Raw genomic sequence first — 25,349 nt, 5'->3', positions numbered from 1 at the left:
TTTCAGGAAGTATATTTGAAAAAGTGTTTTTAAGAACCAGTGACAGTTTCCCAAAGAAATGGTGTTATGTTACAGTACAAAAGGTTATTCATATCATATTTTACACTATTTAGTTAATGCTTTTATGGGATCATCCTGTCCTAATTTTTCTCTCTGGATGCCAGAAACACAATCATCTGTACCACTACCCTAGAATATCCACCATCACCATTACCCATAACAACTATCTGGTTTTCAAATGTATGCATGCTATCAACCAGCACAGTTATCAAATCCAGTGATTTTCCATTAGGATAATTAGGTAGATGTTAAGAAGCTATACTTATATTTTCAAAATGACAAATAAATATTATGGTTTTGTTCTGAATTTTCAAATCCTGAGACTCAGTAGTTTTTTACTTTTATTAAAATGAGTATACATCGGTAGTACAAAACTATAAAGTTTACTTAATGATCACAAAGTACATGTTAAATAGGCTAATCCAAGGTGCATCTGATGCATTTATTATTATATTCTGGATTTCAGCATTGCTATGTCACCTATAACTGAGAAGAACACTTTATATTAACTGACTTTTTTAAGAAGTCACAATTATTAGAATTAGAAAACCCCTCCCAATTTAGCCATTATCATGAACGAAAAGCAACAATTCCTCTTTGAAATTGATATTCCAAATGTTGGTGAGAGATATCTTCTTTTTTTTTTCTAAAGGGTGACCTATTTTTGATAAATTTCTTTTCTATACAAGTAATCACTCTAGTCAGTAGGTCTCTGCCTTAGTCATCTGGGCTGCTATAACAAAATGCCACATACTGGGTAGCTTACACCATAGAAATTTATTTCTCACAGTTCTGGAATCTGAGAAACCTGAAATCAAGGTTCCGGCAGATTAATTTCCTGGTGAGAGACCTCTTCCTGATTTTCAGATGACTACCTTCTCACGAGAGAGGGAAAAAGAGAGAGAGAGACAGAGAGAGAGAGACAGAGAAAGAGAGAGACGCCAACCTCTAGTCTCTCTTTCTGTTCCTCTAAGGACACTAATTCTATCATGATGTCCATCTAAACTTAATTATCTCCCAATGGTCCCACCTCCAAATACCATCACATTGGGGCTTAGGGGTTTAACATGAATTTGGGATTGAGGGCACAAACATTCAGTCCATATCAGTCTCTAATCTGAGAATTGCATATCAGTGTCCACATGGTATTTTTACATTTTTTAAATTGGAATGTCTTGGAAAAGTCAAGCACTTTTCAGTTTACCACAGTCTTTGCCACTCCCTATTATATATATATATATATATATATATATATATATATATATATATATATATTTTAAATATATTTTATTGATTTTTTTACAGAGAGGAAGGGAGAGAGATAGAGAGTCAGAAACATCGATAAGAGAGAAACATCGATCAGCTGCCTCCTGCACATCTCCCACTGGGGATGTGCTCGCAACCCAGGTACATGCCCTTGACCGGAATCGAACCTGGGACCCTTCAGTCCGCAGGCCGACACTCTATCTACTGAGCCAAACCGGTTTTGGCCACTCCCTATTATATTATTCCTTGCTACATACTCAATGATGTTGTCTAACAAGCCTGTGTAGATACTTGAAGTCTTGACTCTCGATTTAAACCATTTATCTTCTCAAAATTTATCAAGATTTCTATATTAATATATTTTTTGATTCTTTTTTATAGGATGGAGAGTCTACTAAGGGGAAGGAATCCCCCACAGTATCAGAGAAGTCCTTGTAAAGAAGTTCGTGCAGCACTTCGGAAGAGGCCTGAAGAGGAGTGTAAGTATTTTAATAGGATTAACTATACTGTAGATAGATTTTGGTGAGTAGCATTGTAAAACTAAAGGGTTAACCTTTAAATAATTTTTAAAAATAGAGGTACTTAATAAGTATTTATTGCATCAAATTGAATTTATTTTTTTAAAACATATTACCATACAGTACATGGATTCAGACCCTAAAAGACCATTGTTAAGATGCTGTACTGATAATTGGGTTTCCAAAGAGATTGGAAAAGGCTGCACAATCCACCACATTTTTCTTAGATAGTCATGTCATGAATATTAATGTTTCTCATGAGTCTTGAAGTTAAAAATCATTTTGAAATGTGTTTAAAATTAACATCCTCTAGTTTCCTTTGACCACAATGCTTTTTCAACATTTAAAAAAAACAACAAAACAAAACACCTGAGGACTATGAAAACCACTGCATTAGACTAAAGAATGAATATTTAGTGGTAAATATAAGCCCATTTAACAGAGAAAAATATTTGATTTAATCCCATTTAGGAAAATATTTTGGAAGATAGAAGGTGTGTATCTCACCATAAACTCATTTTATTCTATCTTCGTATTATTGCATATTAGTGTATATACTTGTCAGGAGAGGTTTAATTTAAATATTTCTAGTCATTAGCATTTTTTTAAAATGATTGACATATTATTTGCATTTTAAATTTCTAAAATGACCCTTAGTACTAACTTCCTTCATGGTATTTGAATATAATTATTTTCAGGGAAGTAAATCACATTCCATTATGATAACATCTCAATTCTGCCCTTTTCCAGGAACTTACATTTTATAAGGATAGAGCTAGTGCAGTGGGTTCATTGGCAGGTACAGTTTAGTAGACTTTTAAGATTACACTGGCATTTTAAATTAGTTTGAAGTACACTGTTCCAAGTAAAGACCAAGTACATTAAATCTGGCAAGTTGAGTGTTTTTGCTTTGTTCTGTTTTATTATAAAGTCAATGGACATCCTAGTTTGGTTGGTGTTTATATCATTTAGTGTAATGTTAGTTTTACTTTAATTGGTAGATTTAGCTTTAACACTAGAAACAATAACTAATTAAAACTAAAATTTCAAAATGAAGATTGAGTTCATGGGTATCTTAAAACAAAAACTATAAGATGTAGGGTCTTGCATCTTTTACTGGGTACATAAGAAAGCCTTGGGGTTTTTCCTTTATGCTAGTTTATCACAATCAACTTAGTATCTGGTATAGTTCTGCAGATTTTCTTTAAAAATTTAGAGGGGATTTTTGTAATTAAATCTGTATTGATTCTTATAGAGTTACTGTTTAACGTATACAAAGTAATTTTTCAAGCCTCTTATACTGAGTTGGTCTAGGCCAGAGATTGATCAACTGATCTATTGAATAAATCCAGCCTGATACCTGTTTCTATAAATAAAATCTTACTGAAACACAGCCATCTCCTATTTACGTAGGTATTGTGTATGGCTGCTTTTGCACTACAAAGGAAGAGTTCAGTACTTGTGACACAGACTACCTGGCCCACAAAGTCAAAAATATTTACCTGATTATTTACAGAAACAGTTTTTTGAAACCTGGCATGGGCCAGCCATTCTTAATAGTGTGGTCTCCAGACCAGCAGCAGCATCTGGGAACTTGTTAGAAATGCACATTTTAAGGGCTGCAACCCACATCTACTGAATCAAAACCTCTGAGACTCAGGTTCAGTAATCTGTGTGTTTTGAAGGGAGCCCTACATGAGATTTGGATGCAAGCTCAAGTTTAAAAACCACTAGCCTGGGTCAAATAACTGGCTGCAGATGATATTAAATCATCATGGATGCAAAAAACTAATGATTATAGAGATATTTCAGAGTTAATATAGGCATATGTCAGAGTTAAGTCTATTGTTATCAAATATAAGGTACATAATATAACTGATGCATGTGTTATAACAAGACCTCATCAATTGGATTGTGGTAGTCATGCCATTTTTGAACTAACACTGTAGAAACACTGTGGGTTGACTATGTTATAGAACATGGAATGATATAATGAGAAATGAGAAATTATAAAATATTGTTCTCTTCCAGAGAGGTCTTAAGTATCCCTTGTTAATATAATGAACAGTTCTTGTCCTGTTATAGGACAGGATTGAAGTCCTAAGAAAGAAGCCTTCTTTAAGAATAGAAGCAGCATATCATATTAGAACTAAGACATTAACTTTAGAGTCACACAATAGAGTTTATTCTGTATGTGACACTTAATGTGAAAGAACTAATCTGTATTAGTTCTTTTTTTGTTAATATGGTACCAATTCTATTATACCCAATCCACCTATATACAACATTCTCTTTATTTTTTATTTTGTAATCTTTATTGTTGAGATTATTACAGATGTCCCTCTTTTTTTTCCCCATTGCCCCCCTTCACCCAGTTCACGCCCCCTGCCCCAGGCCTTCCCCACCCTATTGTCTGTGTCCATAGTTAAAGCATATATGTATATACGATATTTGTTTAATCTTTTCCCAACTCCCCCTCCTCCTTTCCTTCTGAGAATCCTTAGTCTGTTCCATTTCCATGCCTCTGATTCTATTTTATTCACCAATTTATTCTGTTCATTAGATTTCTTATTTGTTTATTTTGATTTTTAGATGCAATTGTTGATAGATATGTATTTGTTGCCATTTTTTGGTTCATATTTTTTATCTTTTCCTTTTCTTCCTCTTCTTAAAGATTACCCTTCAGCATTTCATATAATACAGGTTTGGTGGTGATAAACTTTAGTTTTTTCTTGTCTGTGAAGCTCTTTATCTGACCTTCAATTCTAAATAGCTTTTCTGGGTAGAGTAATCTGGTTGTAGGTCCTTGCTATTCATTACTTTGAATATTTCCTGCCATTCTCTTCTGGCCTGCATAGTTTCTGTTGAGAAATCAGCTGACAGTCCTTTTGGCCTTGGCATTTTAATGATGATGTCTCTTGGTGTGGTCCTCTTTGGGTTCCTCTTGTTTGGAACTCTTTGTGCTTCCTGGACTTGGAAGTCTATTTCTTTCACCAGGTAGGGGAAGTTTTCTGTCATTATTTCTTCAAACTAGTGGCCTGGTGCACAAAATTCATGCACATTAAAAGGGAATTAATTAGAGGAAATATTTTAATATTGCTATTTGCTCTTTCTCTATAATTGAAGTGTCAGAGATGAAAGAAAATTAGTAAAATGTATATGAAAATCTCCATCCTGTCAGAGTCTGGGGTGCGCCATGGGACCTAGAGTCAAGTCCCTGCCCACCACCTGCAGATGCTTCAAAAACCCAGGAGACCCAGACCCAGCTGGCCCCACCCCTGTCAAGCCTCTCTGGGTGGGGAGGTGCAGTCTCAGGTCCCCCATCAAGCCCCACTGGGCGGGGGGTGGAGGGGCACAGCTTCAGGTCCTTTGACCTGGCACTGGGGTAAGTGGGGCATGGCCTGAGGTCGCCCATCTAGCCCCGCCAGGCTGGGGGCACAGCCTGAGGTCTCCAGGCCTGGTGCCACGGCAGGGGGTGCATCCTGTCAAGCCCCGTGGGGCGGGAGGCATGGCCTGAGGTCTTTCGTCCTGTCCAGGCACCATACAGCCTCAGGTCCCTGCTGTTTGGTTGTGATGTTACAGCGTCTAGGCTAATTTGCATATTCATCTATTATATAGATAGGTTTTCAATATCTTGCTCTCTCTTTTCTTCTGGCACCCCCATAATTCAGATGTTGGTACACTTGAAGTTGTCCCAGAGACTACTTACACTATCTTCATATATTTGTATTTTTTTTTTCTCTTCTGGTTGGGTGTTTTTTGCTTCCTCATATTTCAAATCATTGATTTGATTCTTGGAATCCTCTACTCTACTGTTCAATCCCTGTACATTATCCTTCATTTCAGTCAGTGTATGCTTTATTTCTGACTGGTCCTTTTCCATTATTTTGGCATTCTCACTAAGATCTATGAAAGTCTCACTAAATCCATTGGAGGTTTCTGGAAGATTCTTGAGTAACCTTATAACCATGATTTTGAACTCTATATCCAGTAGTCTGCTCTCTTCCATTTCTTTCATTTGTGATATGCCTCCCTATCTCTGCATTTTGGCTGCTTCCCTGTGTTTGTTTCTGTGTATTCAGTAGAGCTGCTATGACTCCTTGAGTTGGTATAGTGGCCTTGTGTAAAAGGTGTCTTATATGACCCAATGGCTCAGCCTCCCCAGTCACCTGAACTGGGAGCTCTAGGTGCACCCCTTTGTGGGCTGTGAGTACAGTCTTGTTGTAGTTGAACCTTGATTGCTGTTGGTGTCAGCCTGGAGGTCCAATTTGCTGTGGGGACCAGCTGCAACTGCAGTGGGAGAGCTGCTGTGCAGGAGACACCTCTAGGAGCAGTACTTGTTTCTGTGGGGCTTTGGTGTTCACTGACTCTGCCCCTGGTATGGTCTGACACTGACCACTGGGTACACTGGCTCTTGGGTCTCCAGGGAGCTACAAAGTCAGCCACTGCCTGGGGCCACCCAGCAGGAGGTACAGAGAGATCTGCAGATTCCTCCTCTTTGTATTGGGTTTGGAAGTACCCAGATGAGGCTCAGCTTTGAAACAAGGCAGGCTGGTGCTGGTGCTGGGTCTTGGGCCTTTTATTGATAGGACTGGGGCTCCCTAATCCAGCTGCAGCTTGTTTTACCCTGAGCAAGGACAGGCAATTCATATGCAAAAACCTCTGCACACAGGTTGGGTGGGGCTGCAAATTGGCTGGGGCAGGGTCTCTGGGAATCACCAGGGTGGAACAAACAGAAATGCCTGCCAGTCAGCCCTGAGACCAGGGAGGTCCCAGAACAGGAGCAATGATCCCTGCAAGCACCTCTGTCTGGGAGAAATCCACCCCCGAGTTTCTGCCCTGATGCCAGATAATCCACTTCCTTATATGTGTCTGTGTTCCCCAGAACCTCATCCTGGTGCTAGAGCTCAGAGGAAGTGAGACCTGGTAAGTTCAGTTCATGCACTGGCCTTTTAAGAGAAATAGCTGGGTCTCCAGCAGCCTCTGTGTCACTGAGCCCTAATCCACACTGGTTTTTATAGCCAATTATGGGAACTTTTTTCCCCAGCTCTGGGACCCTGTGCTGGGCATCTGGTATGGGTCTGGGACCTCTTGCTCCTCCCAGGTGGTCTACACAAAGGCTATCTCCTTCCCAATTAAAAAGGCAGCCCACATGAATGCACGTCCAGCCCCTTCTGCCTCCATGCCTGCTACCAGTGTCAGTGTGCCTTCTTCTTTCCCTCTCTAATTGTAGGACTTCCATTCAGCCAGCTTTCAGGCAGTTCTGGATGATGGTTGTCCTATATTTTAGTTGTAATTTTGTTGTGGTTGTGGGAGGCAGCAAGTACAGGTGTTTACCTATGCTGCCATCTTGGTTCTCTCCTCTGTGTTTTTTTTTTAAATCTAAGACTCAGTTTACTTATTTGAAAAATGAGAAAAATGATAGACCCTCCCTTATAGGATTGTTTTGAGAATTAGGGAGATAAGTATATTAACTACTTAGTATAGAACCTGGGATAGCAAGTTTTTTTTCCCCTTTCCTCTCTTTCTCTACACTTGTTATTATTGTTATTATTTCAAACTGTATGAGGATAATAAACCATGTTTCTGGTTGCAGAAATTAAAATCCATAGAAATTACTACCATTATTTTTAGAAACAATAATGCATGGAAAAGAGTATAGGTCTTAAACAAATGACATAAAGCTGAAATTCTTAAAGCAGTGTTCAATAAAAATGCGTGTTAGATAGTAAATTGTCTCACACAATGGCATAGTTCTTTCCTAGTCATTCTACATATTCAATACGGAATATAGACAAAGACTTGTTGGTCAACTCCCATGAAAAACTGTCACCTTAAAAATCACTATAGAAATAAAAATGGTAGTGGCTCCCCTTTAGTGAGAGTAAAGGAATAGAATTTAACTCAGACAGAGGATCCTCCAGATTTAAGAAGAGCCCTCTTGCATTTAGAAATGGTGCACACAGGAAGGTTTCTTACTAAGTGTCATGATTCAAACTGCCTTCTTTCATAATATTTTATACTCATTTACAATATTTTTAAATCAACACAAGCTCTTAACCAACTATATCATGTGAATTATATCTATGCTGCATCTAGCAAAACAAACTTTCAGTAAAAATTAGTTGTTTCTTATAAGAAACAGACTTTTAAACATGTTCAAGTTATTTCCCATTAAAGAACAAAATTAAAAACCTTGTTCTCAAAACCACAGACCCATTCAGCTACATTCCCACATTCTTGCTCTATTCCCAGACAAGCCTTTCTAAAGAGTCATCCACACTCACTCCATTTACCTATCTCCCACTCCTCCAAGCCCATGCAATCAGGCTCCTCCCCAGTATACTGAAACAGCCTTCATTCACAGCACCGACAATCTCTTTATGTTGTTGTGTTAGTTTTCTCTTGTTGTGTAACAAATTACCACAAACTTGGTGGCTGAAAACAAATTATCTCACTGTTTCTGTGTGTCAGGAGTCCAGGTAGGGCTTAGCCTGGTTCCCTGCCTCAGGGATCATAGCTGGCTGAAGTCTCCTCAGAAGCTCAACTCAGGAAGAATCCACTTTCAAGCTTACTTAAGCTGTTGGCAGAACTTGTTTCCTTATAGTTTATGACCAGGAGCCTTGCTCTATGCTGACTTCTAGCTGGAGGCCACCTTTAGGTTTTAGAGCCTCCTGCAGTCCTTGCTTACATGTACTTTCTCCACATGACTGCTCACTCCATGGAGCAAGCAAGGAGACTCTCTTCAAGGAGGGCCTTGTCCTCTTAAAGGATTTTACCTGATTAAGCCAGGCTCACTAAAGATCATTTACTTTTGATTAATTCTCAATCAACTGATTTGGAACCTTAACTACACCATCATCTTTTCCATATTCTGTTGGCTAAAAGCAAGTCACAGGTCCTGTCAATCCAAGGGAAAGGGATTACATAGGGCTTGATCACTTCGGGGTTAAGAGGGCGATGATCATGGGGCCATCTTAGAATTCTGGCTACCACTTACTAAATCCTTCAGGCATTTTTTTTTTCAATGTTCTTCTTTGTTAACTTCTTAACCAAAATTAATACTGTTGATCATTTCTTCTTTTTGGAAATCCTTAATGCTTTGATTACCATAATACAATACTTGCCCTGATTTTCCTCTGTCTCTCCGGTTATTCTTTTGCATGTGCAACTTTTCCTTTCCAGCCACTATATACTAGAATTTCTGAAAACTGAAGCCTTCTTCTAAATATACTCTCTCCATAGACAGTTTCATTACACCCACAGTATGTTATTCCTGTGATCAGATGACTCACAAAATAATACCTCCAACCCATGCATCTCTCTATATATACAAATGTCTACTTAACATAGCCCCTTGGATATTTGGCCTATGCCTGAAACTCACCAAGTCCATGATCTTTCCCCCAAAACTCTAACTTCTTCCAGTGTTTTTGGAATGAGTGTTAGGAGCTCTTAACTTTTTCGGTTCAAAGAACATAAATTTGGGAGCCATCTTTCATACCCTTTTCTCCTTTTTCCTCTAACATTCACTATAATTTCAAGGCCTTTAATTCCACCTTCTGAGTATGTTTTGAGGCTGCTCACAAATCATCTCTTCTGTGGAGATTCAAAGATTCTACCAGATACTCCTCTAAGTGGCCTTCCTGTGTATTGTTCTCAACACTTTCTTCTTAAAATGATTCTCTGGTCATTGCTCATTCAAGAAAGACAAAAGTCTTACTTAGTTTATAGGACTTTGCATAGTCTCGCTTTTACCCACCCCTCACTTTCATCTCACACTTTATTCCCTTGCCCTTTGTATTACAACCACATGGGTGTTCTTTTAATCAGTAATAGAAACATATATATATAATGTTATATGACCAGAGAACAAAAAAAACTATCCTGGAAAAGAACAGTATATGGTTGGAAAGCAATAAATGCAGAAATTAGAGAAAATTACAAAGCTGTTAAAACTTTTTAATAATCACAAGAAGATAAGTACTCTAGGAAGTAGCTTCAAAATAAACAATATGGGGAAAAACAGTAATTTTTTTTTTCAGAAAGAAAAAGGGAGAATTAAAAATGAACATTGATGAGGAAAGGAATTACAAAAACACTAAACATGAAGAGCAGACTTGAAATCTCCACTGGAGTCAATAAAATAACTAACACTGTAAACATACCAGGAATTGGAGGAGCAAATAGTTGAAGTCCATGAATACAAAGAAAGCATGACCCACAAATACATATGAAGAGACATAATGACAAAAGAAATAAAATATAATAATGCAACCTAAGAATTATAAACTGTCCTAAGAAAGAAATCAGAGCAAGTTAAAGGGGAAAAAAATAATCAAAGAGTTAATTGCATATACTTTTCAAAGTTATGAAAATATCTGACTATATATTGAAATGTCTTATAGTGTACTCTACTTATCAGTTAAATGAGGGCCACACCCAAACATCCAGACAAACATTTTAGAATTACATTATCTGCTCTTTGAAGAGCAAGGTATCATTCATTTACCATTATGTCAACAACACACAGCATAGTTCCTGGACTTAGGAGATGTTTAACAAATATTTCAGAATGAATGAAGAAATCAGTTACTTTACTTTAAATATAAAAGTGCACCAGCTTGAGAATAAGAAAGAGGGGGATGGGGTTGGGGAGATAAAATACAAAAAAGAGAGAAAGCAAGGAAAGAAAAACATAGACAAAGAGAGAAAGAGAGGGAGGGAGACAGGGAGGGAGATAGGGAGGGAGATAGGGAGGGAGGGAGGGGGGGAGGGAGGGGAAAACTTCTAATTATTAAACAGATACCATGGTCTCATCTTTCCTGTTCCTCCCTTCAAAATTCAATTAAACACCCTAGAAATTATTTAACAGACCATGATATAACAGCCTCTGAAATCTTAAAAAAGGAAGACAAACTGGCTGAGATTTCCAAACTGGAGGAAAGACAATGTAATGTGTCCCTTGGGTTTTCTTTTCATCTTCCATATATCCCTGGACTGGGTGCCAGAGAAACCTACATCACATTGTCAAAAGACATCATAATCATAATTATCATTACAGTATAAAAAAAAAAAAAAAACAAGAAAAACCTGTTCTCTCAATCCACCTGCAGCAGCAGAACAGTGAGGCCCCAGGCCATCCTAGCCCTGCTGTCCCTGGCAGCCAGAACTATCTGGTATTAATGGTGGCAACAGTAAAACCCTGTGTCTTTGTACCTTCCATCCAATGGCATGATGAGGCCCAGACCCAGTGGCTTCTGTGCCTTCCCTGAAGGTAACATTAGGGAGCTCAGAAAAGTATCTTCCCTCCCTGACTGCGGGCACCAGTAGGGTCTGAGCCAAGAGCCCAGCAGTGCCAGAAGAACAAAGCAGACCAGAATAGCATTAGCATTACAAGGGGTCAGAAACTTTTCCCCTTTGAGTGCCAGTGATGGACTGAATGTGAGCCTGTCTAATGGCATGGCTTCTAAAAAGTGAGGTAAGCAGGTGTCTGTTCCTGGAGCCCTAGTAGCCATCACCAGGTGCACTGCTGTCATTCTTATTTTTCTAATATGGAGAATTAACCTCCTTGTGTTCCTGACCCCCAAAACAGCCGTTGTTAGCTTAGAAATGTGTGCCTTCAGGGACCTAATGAAGATGTGTCTGCTCTTTCAAGAAATTTTCTTTCCTCAACATTGGACTATCCCAGGCAGGCCTTGAGTAGAATTTCTTTTTACTCTATCTCTTTTACAGAATTAGGCACATTATGTTTCTTCTCTTTTAAAATTCGAATTCTAGCCCAGTCAGCATGGCTCAGTGGTTGAACATCAACCTATGAACTAGGAGGTCACAGTTCAATTCCCAGTCAGGGTACATGCCCGGGTTGTGGGCTTGATTCCTGGTGTGGGGCTTGCAGGAGGCAATTGATGAATGATCCTCTGTCATTACTGATGTTTCTATCTCTCTTTTCCTCTCCCTTCCTCTCTAAAATCAATAAAAATCTATTTTTTAATTAAAAAATGCTAATTCTATAAATTTCTAGAATCTTAACAGCAAGGTAATACCTGTACCTTCACCTCTAGTGATTTTAGTATTTTGAAACTCACCTAAGAATTCTTTAAATATTTTTGGTGGTGTTCTGCCTTCTGACCTTAGATTTGTCCAAATTTTCTAGACACTTGGTATAGTGTCCCCATTCTTCAAGTTATAGTTCCTCGCTGTTATTGCACTGGACTCCTGAAACACAGCTTTAAAAGGCCACATCATCAGTAGTTTCTCTGACTCTGTCCTTTCTTGGAGATTCATTCTAGATTGGGCTCTGAAATTTTGTCTCTGCTTTGGTTGGATTTCTTTAAGGCACCAGTCACAATTGTTTGATTTGGTAATACTGACACATCTCTTGCTTTTCTACTTGCCTCTTTAAAATTAGCCAGAGCTGGGGCTGCTCATTCCTTTTTCACATATGTTTCCCTCACCTTGAAGATTCCAATTTCTGTTCCATATCCCATAAAATATCAAGATTTCTCCTAAGGAAATCTCTCTTTTCCTCCAAAGAAAAGCAGCCAGTTTTCCTTTATTTTATTTTTATTTTTCTACTTCTTCTTTTCTGGTAATAAAATTGTAGCATGCTTCTTTTAACACTACTCCAGTTCATTCTGGAAACCTTACATAAACTCAGTTCCTAAAGACCAACTGCTCCAAACAGTCTTTGCTATTTCTTTGCATAGTCTTTAGGTATAAAATAATTTCAATGACTTTTGTCACCTTTTTCAATTTCACCTAAAAGAGGGAAGATTCTCTTCATTCTAAGGGCTCTCTATTATTTTTCATTTGTTTATCAATCAAATTCACCACCCTTCTGTGGGCACATCCACAATGCAAGATTCCTGAATTATAAAGCCAGGGGCAGTGCTTGTGTTATTATCCAGCCCAAAGCTCAAGATCAGATAGCAGTAATTCAAACACTGTGGCCAGCATCTGCGAAGGTCAGCAGGATCAAGGCAGTGTTGATAAAACAGTCCCATCTGCCCCAAAACAACCACTTGCTTGGGAGTAAATCTGCTGTGAGCCCCCATTAATCCTCAAGTAAATCCTGCATCACCCACTTACTGAAGCTGGAAGCCCATGGCCATATGCATGGGTCCCATCAGAAAGTTCTTCAATCATTACTTGAGTCATCCAAATCTACTTTTTTCCCATTTATATATATTACTGATAAAACTGATATTGGAGGATGTAGCTCAAGTGCACAGCTCCCATGGTCTTCCTAAGATTTAATCCATCTCGCCTCACCCTCTGTGGCCTGCTGCTATACAGATGAGGCCTTGGCGGCCAAATCAAGTGTTCCCAGTCAGGGTCCAGAGCAGCGGTTCTCAACCTGTGGGTCGTGACCCCTTTGGGGGTTGAACGACCCTTTCACAGGGGTCGCCTAAGACCACCAGAACACACATATATAATTACATATTGTTTTTGTGATTAATCACTATGCTTTAATTATGTTCAATTTATAACAATGAAAATACATCCTGCATATCAGATATTTACATTACGATTCATAACAGTAGCAAAATTACAGTTATGAAGTAGCAATGAAAATAATTTTATGGTTGGGGGTCACCACAACATGAGGAACTGTATTAAATGGTCGCAGCATTAGGAAGGTTGACAACCACTGCTCCAGAGGGAGGAGGGAAAGGCCTGAGTGCTGCAGCTATGCTCAGTTCTTCAGAACTTACCAATCAGGTAACTCCTTCCACATCCATGGAAAAGAGGAGGGGGCAAGAGCTCAGGAAGATCGTGGAAAATGCCTCCTCGTGGAATCCTGAGAAGTAGGAAACAAATCTGCCCCCTCCTACAACACTTCTATAGCACGCATCACCATGAAGCAGGTCTGGCAGAAGTTCTTGGGGGTCAGTCTGCCTTAACATGAGTTCACATCAATTCCTAGAACACCTGTCCCAGAATGAAAGGTCAGCCCGGAGAGCTTCTTCTGGTAAAACTTGCATGTCCATGAAGTAGCATAACTTCACTAAGATTGCTCTATGGGAGAGTTTAATTTAATTTTCAACCCTCAGTCTTCCTTATGTGGAAGCCACCTCTCTGGTACCTCACAAATTTGACCTCCTGTCAAAACATTTGATCCAGAATGACTTCCAAACCATGCCACAGGAAGCAAAGGCTCTATCTAGAGCTGCCATCAGCAAATCAACAAGAAGCCCCTCATCATTTGAGACTCCATCTGACCCTCCTTCTAATTTTTTCTGTCCACAGGAACACAAAGAAAAGTACACAAAATTTTTAGAGTCCTTTCTTATCCCTACACCCAAACTCATTGAATTCTGCTTCCATTCTAGACTCCTGTGCAATTAAGATTTTGAACAACCATATTTCATGACATAATTGAGGTGCAACTATATTTTTGTCTCCCTCTGTACATTTCAAGGGGGATAATTTCGCCCTGTCCCTGATGTCATTGACCCACTCAGGGAATAGACAGCCCTGTGATTGCTTTAAGTCAGAAAACACGGGCTCAAATTTGTCCTTAGATATGTTAGTCCAAATTATTGATCAATGCTTTAATCTTCATTAGATTTAAGATTTTTTCTCCCTCACGTCCCCTCCCCATCAATAGTGCTCGGTCTGACTCGAGATAAGAAGGTGTGGTCAGAGCCTTTTCACTTCCACCCACTTCACCTCTCTGACTTTATAGCAACTCTTTCAGAGCCTCTCAAGATTGAAGAGGGCGCTGCAGAGACTTTAAGGAACAGGGAAGCTCTTGCTTAGCTAGAGAATTCTTCTTGAGACATGTTAAAAGTAACTTCTGGTTTGGGGAATAATTTTCATTGTTTTTCTTGGAAAATCCCTTCACCGGCAGAACTTGTCTCCGGCCTCTGCAGATACTTAGCTTTTCTAAATGTCTTCGCAACACCTGCAAGCCCTAATAAATACAACACTTGCTTCTAGGTTCTTGCCTATGGGTTCATCTGGTAAACCAGAATACACCAGTGAAGCCATTGAAAGCCTTCTACCTGTGAGACTGGTTCCGCTACTTCAGAGAATAGCAATGATAGTCCCTAACAGTTATCTAGGTGCTTGGCAGCACATCCAGCTTTCTCACTCAGGCCAAAGGGGAAGAGAGGAGGAAAAGGAGAAAAACAGGATAGGGGCCCAGAAAATTCTAGGGAACTCAGCAGTAGGTGTCCATGACTGTTCTAACAGTACTAAAGTGATTCAGTTCCCAAGATTTGAAATCAGTGTCTATTTCAAGTTTTATTTTCAGCAGAGAGAGGATTTCACCCACACAGTTTGCCATATTTTTGTACCCTAAGTTCAGGGTCATGTTGTGTGTGTATTAAGGCCATTCCAAGACAGAAGGAACCCTTGTTGGCCAGACAGCTTCACGGGAGGTGTCCACTCTAGTTTGAAGTACATGGTCCTCCCAGGACCCATTGTGGCTACATCGCTATTATTAACCTCTAGGATCCTTGACTTCTGACCCACTATATCTCCAGCTGTAAAACCACAAGTGATTTGCATTAGGGTCAAGGTATGTGTTTTTTTTTTTTAATTGAACTAGATAAAACTGTACCTGTGGCTTTCAAATGATAGATAAAAGACCAAGCCTCAAGGAACTTCCTCTATAAATTGTCAAATCAGATGATTCATATAAAAGAACAAGTGTATTAAAAGAACAACTTATAAGTTAGTTTGGCTAATGCGTTTCAAATATTTCAGGCTCATTGGAATAAAGATAATATAAAATAACCCCCAAAAGTAGAAATACTAGTAATAAAATGTCATGCTGTGAATTTTGCTTCGCTAGACTCTTAGCCCTGTGGAGAAAGGAACTGTGCCTCTGTTATGTCCACATCACTGAGCCTAGTACCTGGCACTTCGTGATGCTTGGTAAATACTTGCTCATTGAATGAATGAATAGCAGAAGACATCTTTGTTAAAAAAAATACACACACTTCAATTTTTGTTGTTTTATCACCTATACTAAATGAAAAGGAGTCAGTAAATTGATAGCATGTTAAAGCCAATGGTGTATTTATGAAGCAATGTTCCTTGGAGTTTACTGATAGACCACTCCATTAAGGACTTAAACTCTGATCCATGTGAGGCTGTTTCTATATGTAGAATAAGTAAGTATTTTTATGAAATAAAAGTCCTGAAAACAACAAAGTCATTCTAGCCCCTTTGGAAGATTCTCTGGATTCATTAAAGAAAACTTAACTGTTTAATCAGAGCATGCTATTTTAGAAAGAGTTGGCTTAATTTACTTTCAAATGAGTATACAGGGGATATATGTACTTAAAGATTTTAAAAGTATCTCCAGTATTGTATAGTCCAGAGGAAAGATTGATTGCACTTTACATGTCTTAGTTGTTTGAATTGATGGTATGTTCTTATGGAATGAAACCTAGAAAACCTTTGCAGCACTAATTTAAAATTATGTTTTTAAGTTCACTTACATTTATAAAAATGTCCAAAAATCGAGCCTTGCGTCATTCTCTTTTGTGTGAGTTTGAACATCCTAGTGTCAAGAGCAAAGCTAAATACTTCCTTTTTAATTTTAAAAGCAAAAATACATGTGCCATTTGGCTGCATGCCCGAAGAGTGAATAATGTTACCTGTCTTCTGGTGGGTCACCACATGCCATGTTTAATCAAGAAAATATTTCTTGATTAGTATTTGGCATGTCACATGCCTATCAGTTTCCTGTCAGGCAAGATAGGAGAAATCAATAAGTGCATCAGTTCTTCCCACTCTTTTTTGGAGCCAAGCACTACAACTGACAGTAAACTTGACAGCTTTTACCATCAGCAGCATTTTTGCTGGCATCCTGTTGTTAATAACACATTGGCAACACAGCATTACCAGGGCTAATCCACAGTGGAACAATCATCCCTGCATCATCAGCCACAAAATGATTTTTAAGCTTTTTCCGAGGTTTTTTGTTTTTCAGGCTTTTTTCCCCTTCGGCCAAACTCTTCACTAAACTTGTTATAAAATTAATTGGGAAGGGGAAAATGGAAGAAGAGACTATGAAAGGCTCAATATTTAATTCTTGATTCAAAGGCCATATTTATCAGCTTTTTAAGAACCACCATGTATACTGACGGATACAATCAAGACTCTGTGAGATACGAGAGGTGAAGTTAAAATATGTAAAGGTGAAAAATTGATTTTTGACTGAATGTACAATTATAGCACTTGGGAAAGTTATTGAGATGATTATTTCTGATAATATGTGAAATATAGACAGTATTCTAGATGTAGTGTAATATGTACTTAATAGCCACAATGCCTTTTTATGTTTAAAAGAAAAATCAATGAGTCAGGAAAGGGATAGCAGTTTTATGACCAGCCATTATCCAGGCATGTTTTCCTCTCCTAGGATCAATTGCAGTTTTATTATATAGACATAATTTATATTTCTGGTGTTATGTATTATCTACGCAATCATTAAGCAAAGTTCATGGGATGTCCTGTCCCCCGGCTCACTGATCCATCTGTGTAGAATCCAGACTTCAGTTATTTAAAGCTCTTTAGTTCTTATGAGATTCTGGAACTTTTAAATGGATCCTGCCTCAGATTCACAAACAACTTTTCATTTTTACCTTATCCTGATTTATTTTACTTGAAAATTCCTAATATCTCAAATTCTTTTGAATATTATCAAGATTTTAACATAGCCCTAACTGGTTTGGCTCAGTGGATAGAGCATCAATCTGTGGACTCAGGGGTCCCAGATTTGATTCTGGTCAAGGGCATGTACCTTGGTTGCGGGCACATACCCAATAGGGAGTGAGAAGGAGGCAACTGATTGATGTTTCTTTCTCATCAATGTTTCTAACTCTCTATACCTCTCCCTTCATCTCTGTAAAAAAATCAATAAAATGTATTTTTTAGAAAAGATTTTAACATCATTTATAAATTTTTGTTGCTGTAAATTCAAACTTCTAAATGGAAAGTTGTTTTCTTCGTGATCTCAATTTTTAATTTGTAAATTTTCCCAGAATTAGAAAGACACTTTTACCCACTTCTTCGTACACAACTGTTACCGTTGCAATGATACGTAACCACAAACCTTAGCTTTACAACAACAAAGGCTTATTTTTCACACTGTTACATGTTGGCCACATATTGGCTTGGTCTCTGCTCTGCCTTCTCTGGGTTCTAAAATCTAAGAGGAAAAAGGAGCCCATATCTATGATTTACTGTAGAAGGAAAGAACACTAGTAAAAGCACCGGCTGACGTAAAGCTTCCCCTCGTCTTGCATCCCATTATCCAAAGTGAGACACAAGATCTTGGCTAACATCATTGGGGCAGGAAGCATGGTCTTCCCATGGGAAGGTACATCCAGAGGAGGAGCCTGACAGTATAGAAAAATGCTTCAGGTAGTATTGATCACCCCACACGTTCTATCACATCTTCCCTTCAATAGCAGCTCTCTCCTTTCAGTAATTCCTTTACTGCAGGGCTGAATGTTAAATTCTTCCTGTTTTTTCCAAGCCCTGCAGTCATGCTAAATGACATAAGGCTGTAATGTAGTAATGTAAATGAAAGCATCTATTCATTCTTAGCAGATATAGGTAGGAATACATGTTTTCTTATTCTCTTGTTTCCAACTCCCTCCTTCCTGGTTCCCTTTCACTTGTATCATTATGTGTTTTTGTTCAGGCTCATTCACCTAAAGCAAAATCGCTCCCCCTTGCATGGGTAAAAGGAATTTTGCTCTCTATCACTAGTAACTATGAGTCCCAGTCATTTTGGCTTCAGAAACAGAGCCTTGAATTCTCACCATCACTAACACCCAACCTTCTGACTGCTCCAGAAATTATATTTACATTTATTTAGCATTTTATATTAGATGTTTTAGAGGTCTGATCACACTGTTTTCTCATATTAAAGTAATTGCTGACAATAAGCAACCTGCAAGTCATTTTCACCTATGGTTTTAAGCAACATTTCATTTATCTTTTATGTATTTTACACTATTTTTTTTAAAGATGCAAGACTAATCTAACTAGCCGGGTTATAGAGGGAATGAGGAATTTAGATTTAATGATGTAGGAAGTAGGAAATAATTGAATTTTCTGAGTCAGGAAATAGGAAAACAGCATGGTGTCAATATCATAGTGTACTAAAGAGTATGGGGTTTTTATGTCATACCATCCTGGATTGGAACCCTGTTACCATCAATATGGTCTTAGTATTGAAACACAAAAATTGAACTGGAATGCCCTGAATTCCCAGGTTCCTGTCTCAATGGTTTTGAAGAATGAGGTCACGGACGAAAGGTGATAGGTGAAAAGTACAGAAACTATTGCAAGCAGGAATTTATCGCAAGCAGGCACTACCTCTAAAACCTAATTCTAAATTCTAACAGAGGACTCTGTCCCTCCTGGACAGACAGAGGGGCCCCTGAAAAGGATGACTGCTGCTTTCTTTGTCTTGAGGCATTAAATAGGCTGCAGTTCTTTGTCTGAACCTGGCCCCTTAGTGGTCATTTTGCTACATAGAATTAGTTTTCAAAGCTCAAAGCCCACATGGTGTCCCTAACCTTTTCTTCCCCTTATTTTGTTGGTTGGAGTCACTTTTGATTTATCTTATAGTTCCCCCAGTTGTGTTGACAGAGAAAGCCTTATCTTATGGCCCTCCAGCTACTCAGGTCAGGGCTACTTTTGGCCTAACTTATGGTCACTTTAATTGCTCAGGCCCGAGATACCTTTTGGTTTATGGCTGTCTTTAATTGTCCAGGCCAGATATATTTCTATTTGCCTATTCCATTTCTCTACTCTCTGTACAAGTAAGATAAACACCCTGGCATCTTCAAGTCTGCATTATGTATTCCTTCCCCCATAGGTCAGCGGTCGCCAACCTTTCAGACCTCACAGACAACCAGTGGTCTGCGGATCACCGGTTGGTGACAGCTGCCATAGACCATTTTCATTCCTAAAACTTTCCAAGCCTGCCTAATTAAGCTAGCTAGCTATTCCTTTCAGTATCTCCACCTAGAAATGAAAATTACACTACCTTCCTCATAGGACTGTCATTCACTGATTCTACAAATTTTGGGTTCCCACTTTGTACCTGATGTTGATGAACAAAACACTCAGTTTTGACCTCATTATGCTCACAGTTTAGGGACAAATCTATATATAAAAGCTTACGCCACCGTTCGACCCGTAGCTATGACGCACACTGGCCACCAGGGAGAAGACGCTCAATGCACAGGCATGGAAACATGAAACAGACTGATGAATCTCAGAGGGAAGGGGGAGGAGAGAGGGAGGGAAGAGATTAACCAAAGGTCTTATATGCAAACTAGAGGCCCGGTGCATGGATTCATGCACGAGTGAGGTTCCTCGGCCTGGCCTGTGGAGATTGGGCCGAAATTGGCTCTCCAACATCCCCTGAAGGGTCCCAGATTGCAAGAGGGCACAGGCCAAGGCCAAGGGACCCCACTGGTGCATAAATCCATGCACTGGGCCTCTAGTAAATATATAAGAAAAGAAGCAAATTAGTAGTGAACAATAGTGATAAGGGCTCAGAAAAAAAGAAAACAAGTGATAGAGAACTGGGTATGTGTCTTTAAATTCAGTGTCAGGGAAAGCCTCTCTAAAATGGTGATATTAATGAGGAATAAATGAGAAAAAGATGTGTAAGCTGTTGAGGACCCTCTCATGTCCTCTTGTCCCTTAACATCTGGTATGTGCCTATGGTGTCTAAGTGCCAGAACTGTCAAATCCTCCTGAGAACATTCATTCAGCTTGTGTTCATTGCAGCCTGAAATACAGAGGAGTTACTGTCTTCAAGTGCAGCTTTCAGTCATCGACAGATGGGAGTGGGGCAGTGAGTAGTGCACCTCCCTCCCCCTCCACTGGCCCACCCTGGTGTATGTTGCACATGGTCTCTCAGAGTCCCACGCAGCATAGAGCCTTAGTTGCTCAGGGTGGTAATTGCTTCATTACACACCCAACATTGACTTCCTTCCCTTCCCTCTTTCACTTCTTTCCTCTTCTACTGTTGTTCTTTAGAATTTCCTCCCAATGAAGTATTTATTCTCAAATCTCATCTTAGGCAGAGTCTGTTGCAGGATGGAGCCTACCTGAGAGAAATATCATCTCTAACCATCTAGGATAGCATCTGTAATAAAATATGAACTCAGCAAATGTTGTCTTTTTTTCACCCTTTTTCCCCTGAGTGAAACATGCATGATGAAAATGTTTTAGGAAGTCATCTCTAGACTATATTACAGTCTTGGAGGTAGGCATAGAGTCCTAGAGGCCACTGAGGAGGCAGACTGTTGTTTTAGAACTGAAAAGAAAAAGGCAATAAAGACAGCCCAAGGTGAGATGCCAGTAAACTTTAGTTACAATGGCTCATTTATGACTCTTTTGTATCCTTCGGTGCATATTATATCTTTTGCTGGACCACATGGTTCTATGAAGTGGTGGTACAACAGGGTATTAGTGCCATAAGGATACCTTTGGGTAAAATAAATTATATAAACGATAAAGCCAATAAAAGTAGGTAGATCAGCAAAGTGTTCTGTGAGATTGGTGAGAGGTTCCCAGGTCTCCTGCTCTTATCCGTCACACCTGACCTCGCAGGTAGCAGTACCAGGGAGAGTGTGCAAGGGCCTCTGATCTCCATCAGGACTCTCAAAGCTGGTGATATTATTCCTTCTCCATGGAATTTCATTTTAAGGATGTATTTCAACAGAACTTTATCCTTCATGCAAAATGTTATTTTCTCAACAACTTTTTTCTTTTTTTAAATTCAATTTATTGGGGTGACATTGACTGATAAGATATTATATAAGATTATATTTTAAATGTGCAATTCTGTGATAACACCATCTGTATTGTGTGCCTACAACTCAGAAGTCAAGTCTTCTTCCATCACCTTATATTTGACCCTCTTTACCTTTTGCTTTCCTCCCACCTCACTTCCTTCTGGTAACCACCACACCGTTGTCTGCGCCTATGAGTTTTTGTTTTTCTTGTTTGTTCATTTATTGCTTTCAGTTTTATAGCCCACATATAAGTGAAATGATATGGTTCTTAACTTTTTCTGTCTGACTTATTTCACTTAGCATGATATTCTCAAGATCCATCTATGTTGCTGCAATATAGATGGATCTTGTATTTCATCTTTTCTCATGGCTAAGTAGTATGCCATTGTATATATGTGTCACATCTTCTTTATACAGTCATCTAGTGAAGGACACTTTGGTTGTTTCCATGTCTTAGCCACCATGAATAATGCTGCAATGAACATAAGGGTGCATATATCTTTGTGAATAAACATTTTCGAATTTTTCATATAGATAACCAGAAGAGGGGTTGTTAGATCAGATGGTAATTCTATTCTTAATTTTTTGAGGAGCCTCCATACTGTTTTCCATAGTGGCTGTATTCCCACCAGCAGTGAATGAGGGTTCCTTTCTCTCCACAACCTCTCCAACATTTGTTATTACTTACCTTATAGATAATAGCCATTCTAACAGGTATGAGGTGGCATCTCATTCTAGTTTTGATTTGCACTTCCCTAATAACTAGTGAAGTTGAGCATCTTTTTATATATCTATTGGTAAATGAATGGGACTATATCAAACTACAAAAAGCTTCTACACAGCCAAAGAAACCACCAACAAAGCAAAAAGGTAACTAACCAAATGGGAGAAGATATTTGCAAACAACAGCTCTAACAAGGGGTTAACAACCAAAATGTGTAAAGAACTCATACAACTCAACACGAAAAAAACAAACAGTGCAACTAAAAACTGCGCAGAGAACCTGAACAGACACTTCTCCCAAGAATACATACAAATGGCCAACAGATATATGAAAAGATGCTCAGCAGTTAACTTTAAAAATTTTTAGTTTTATTTAGACATGAAGACAATGACAGGAATCAGATTGAAAAAGTGAAGAAGAGGTGCTTAATCATCCCCACTCTATGTTCAAGTCTCTTCCATTTTGGATCAAAGTGATGTGTAGAAGCATTTATTTATATATATACATATATATATATATATAAAAGCCTAAGTGACAGTTATGACCAGACGACTGCACGGCCGGTAGCTATGACAGGCACTAACCACCAGGGGCAGATGTTCAATCAGGAACTGCCCCCTGGTGGTCAGTGCACTCCACAGCCAACCTCTCTCAGCTGGCCAACCTCCTGCGGTCCCTCCCCCCAGCCAGCTGGCCCAATTGGGACTGGGTGAGATGGCTCTGATCGCCGGCCAGGCCGAAGGGCCCCACCTGTACACGAATTCGTGCACTGGGCCTCTAGTACTATATAATAAAAGCCTAATATGTTAAGTGTCTAACCGTTCGTTCAACCATTCTACCAGTTGCTATGATGCCTACTGACCACCAGGGGGCAGGTGCTCTGATTGGTAGGTTAGCTGGCTGCTGGGGTCTGGCTAATCAGGACTGGGCGAGATGGGCTGGACATGCCCTGGAGCCCTCCAGCAGTCCCTCCCTGGCCAGCCAACCTCCCATGGTCCCTCTCTGGCCAGCTGGCCTCAATGGCCCCAATCGGGACTGGGTGGGACAGGCGGGACACACCCTGGATGAATCTGTGCACTGGGCTGGTTTTGGCCTGATCCCCACAGGCCAGGCCAAGGGACTCCACTGTTGCACGAATCCGTGCACTGGGCCTTTAGTTATTTTTTATATATAGCATAAAATCAAAGTAAAAAATGTGCTTATTGTGTAAGTGCATTTTAATGTTAAGCATTCCTTGTCTTCTCTTCCAACTCATTTTTCACTTCTAAGCTAGCCTTTAATGGACATTTTGAAGTCTCTACTTGATCTTGGAAATTTAAACAATTTAGCTTCCTACCAGGGCCTACAAGATCTGATCTGTTACCTACCTGTCTCTCCAATCTACTCTTGGGCTATTTTCATTCATGCTGATTAGGCTCAGGTATACTTGCTATCATTTAGTTCTTCAAAATATGCCACATACTAAGTGTCTTTTTGGATGTTGTTCCTTTTCCCTGGAATTTTTTTATCAGCTATTTACATAGATAGCTCTCTCATTCTTAGGTATCCACTTAAATGTTTACCTTCTTAGTGAAGTCTTCCATGACCGCCTTACCTTATCTGAGAAGGTGTATCAGTGAGCTAGTACTAAAATAATACTGCATAACAAACAATAACACTTCAGTGACGTGCAATTATGAAGACACATTTAACCCAAATGTCTGAGGACTGATTGGGGCCCTTTCCAGCTAGGCCAGGCCTCACTCAATGGCTCTGCTAATCTCATTTGTGCTTGTTTATGTCTGGAGGTCAATTGGAGGTCAGCTGATCTAAGGTGCTTCTGGTGTGCAACTCTGCCTTATATATATCTAACATCTTCCTCCTAGGACCAGTGGGCTAATCTGGACCTGTACATTTCATAGGCCTTACACATGACAGATGTGTAACTATATGAGCAGGAACATACGAGGCATTTTAAGGCCTAGGCTCAGAACTGGTCTGTTACATTGGCCAAAGCAAGTCACAGAGCCAAACCCAACATTAATGATATACTACTCCCTTGGAAATGTGGCAAGTTGGAAGGGAATATTTCTGATCCATAATCCAGTCTACTGCAATAAGAGTCCTCTGTTATTCAAGTTCATAGTACTCTATTTCAAAGCAATTATTTTTGGTCTTCATTCATTGTCTAGTGTCTGTCTTGCCCATGAAATTTTTTTTTAGAAAAGAAAGAAATAATAGACTATACTGTGGTAACAAATTAGCCCCAAGTATCAGCAGTTTAATGCAATAAAATGTTGGCTCTCATGTCACAGTCCAATGCCTTTTGGGAAGCCCTCCTCCACTCTAGGTATGTCAACTGCATCTGTGCAGCCTACTCAGGGGAAGAAAGAACAAAAGATCAAATGAGATAATTTTTTTCAAGGCCAGGCCTAGAAGTGGCTTCTATTACTTTCACCCACCACTGGCCAAAGGGGGAGCAGGCAAAGGAAATGGTGAAGTGAACACTCAGCTTTGTTTCTATGGAGACTGTGAGATCTTTGATGGGAAGCTGTGCCTCTAGCACCACAGTGCCTGGGAGATGGAAACTACTTGTTCAGTGCATAAGTGAGTGATGCCTTGCTCCAAAGTTAGTGTTTTCATCTGTTGAAGGTATTGGTTTATACCCAAGAAAACCATCATAAAGAATAAAGAAGTAATCTTTATGATAGGGTTTTATAGGAAAGACGTATTATCTGGGGGCTCTTAGTGTCTGACTACTGTCTCAAAAATACATAGGAAGTGTTATTGTATATGAATTATTGTTTGTGATAATGAGGAAAATGTGTTATTTATGCAAATATGTGTGTGGATATGTGAAGCCAGACTTTAATTTTCATTTCTTAAGATAAAATGGTCGAGAGAATATGATCTCAGTAAAAGCCAAGACAGGAGACCCCGGGCAGAGAGAGGCAGCAGATATAGGCCTGTCTAGCCCAGAGTCTTCACCTCAGCTCCAGGGCTTTCTCTTCT

At 39.3% G+C, this 25,349-nt stretch overlaps 1 protein-coding gene across 1 annotated transcript in view; it reads left to right on the top strand.

The window, feature by feature from the left end:
• The window catches only part of LRRC7 (leucine rich repeat containing 7), a 481,537-nt gene that overhangs the window by 93,454 nt on the left and 362,734 nt on the right, over positions 1-25,349 (top strand). Inside the window, exon 2 of the mRNA XM_081085905.1 lies at positions 1,708-1,805. Within this exon, the coding sequence (XP_080942031.1) occupies positions 1,708-1,805 (98 nt within the window). The remainder of the gene's footprint in view (positions 1-1,707; positions 1,806-25,349) is intronic.

This window comes from Myotis nattereri, assembly GCF_964212035.1.
Source record: "Myotis nattereri genome assembly, chromosome: 3".
In the NCBI taxonomy this organism is placed as follows: domain Eukaryota; kingdom Metazoa; phylum Chordata; class Mammalia; order Chiroptera; family Vespertilionidae; genus Myotis; species Myotis nattereri.
This window is presented reverse-complemented; position numbering and strand designations above follow the sequence as displayed.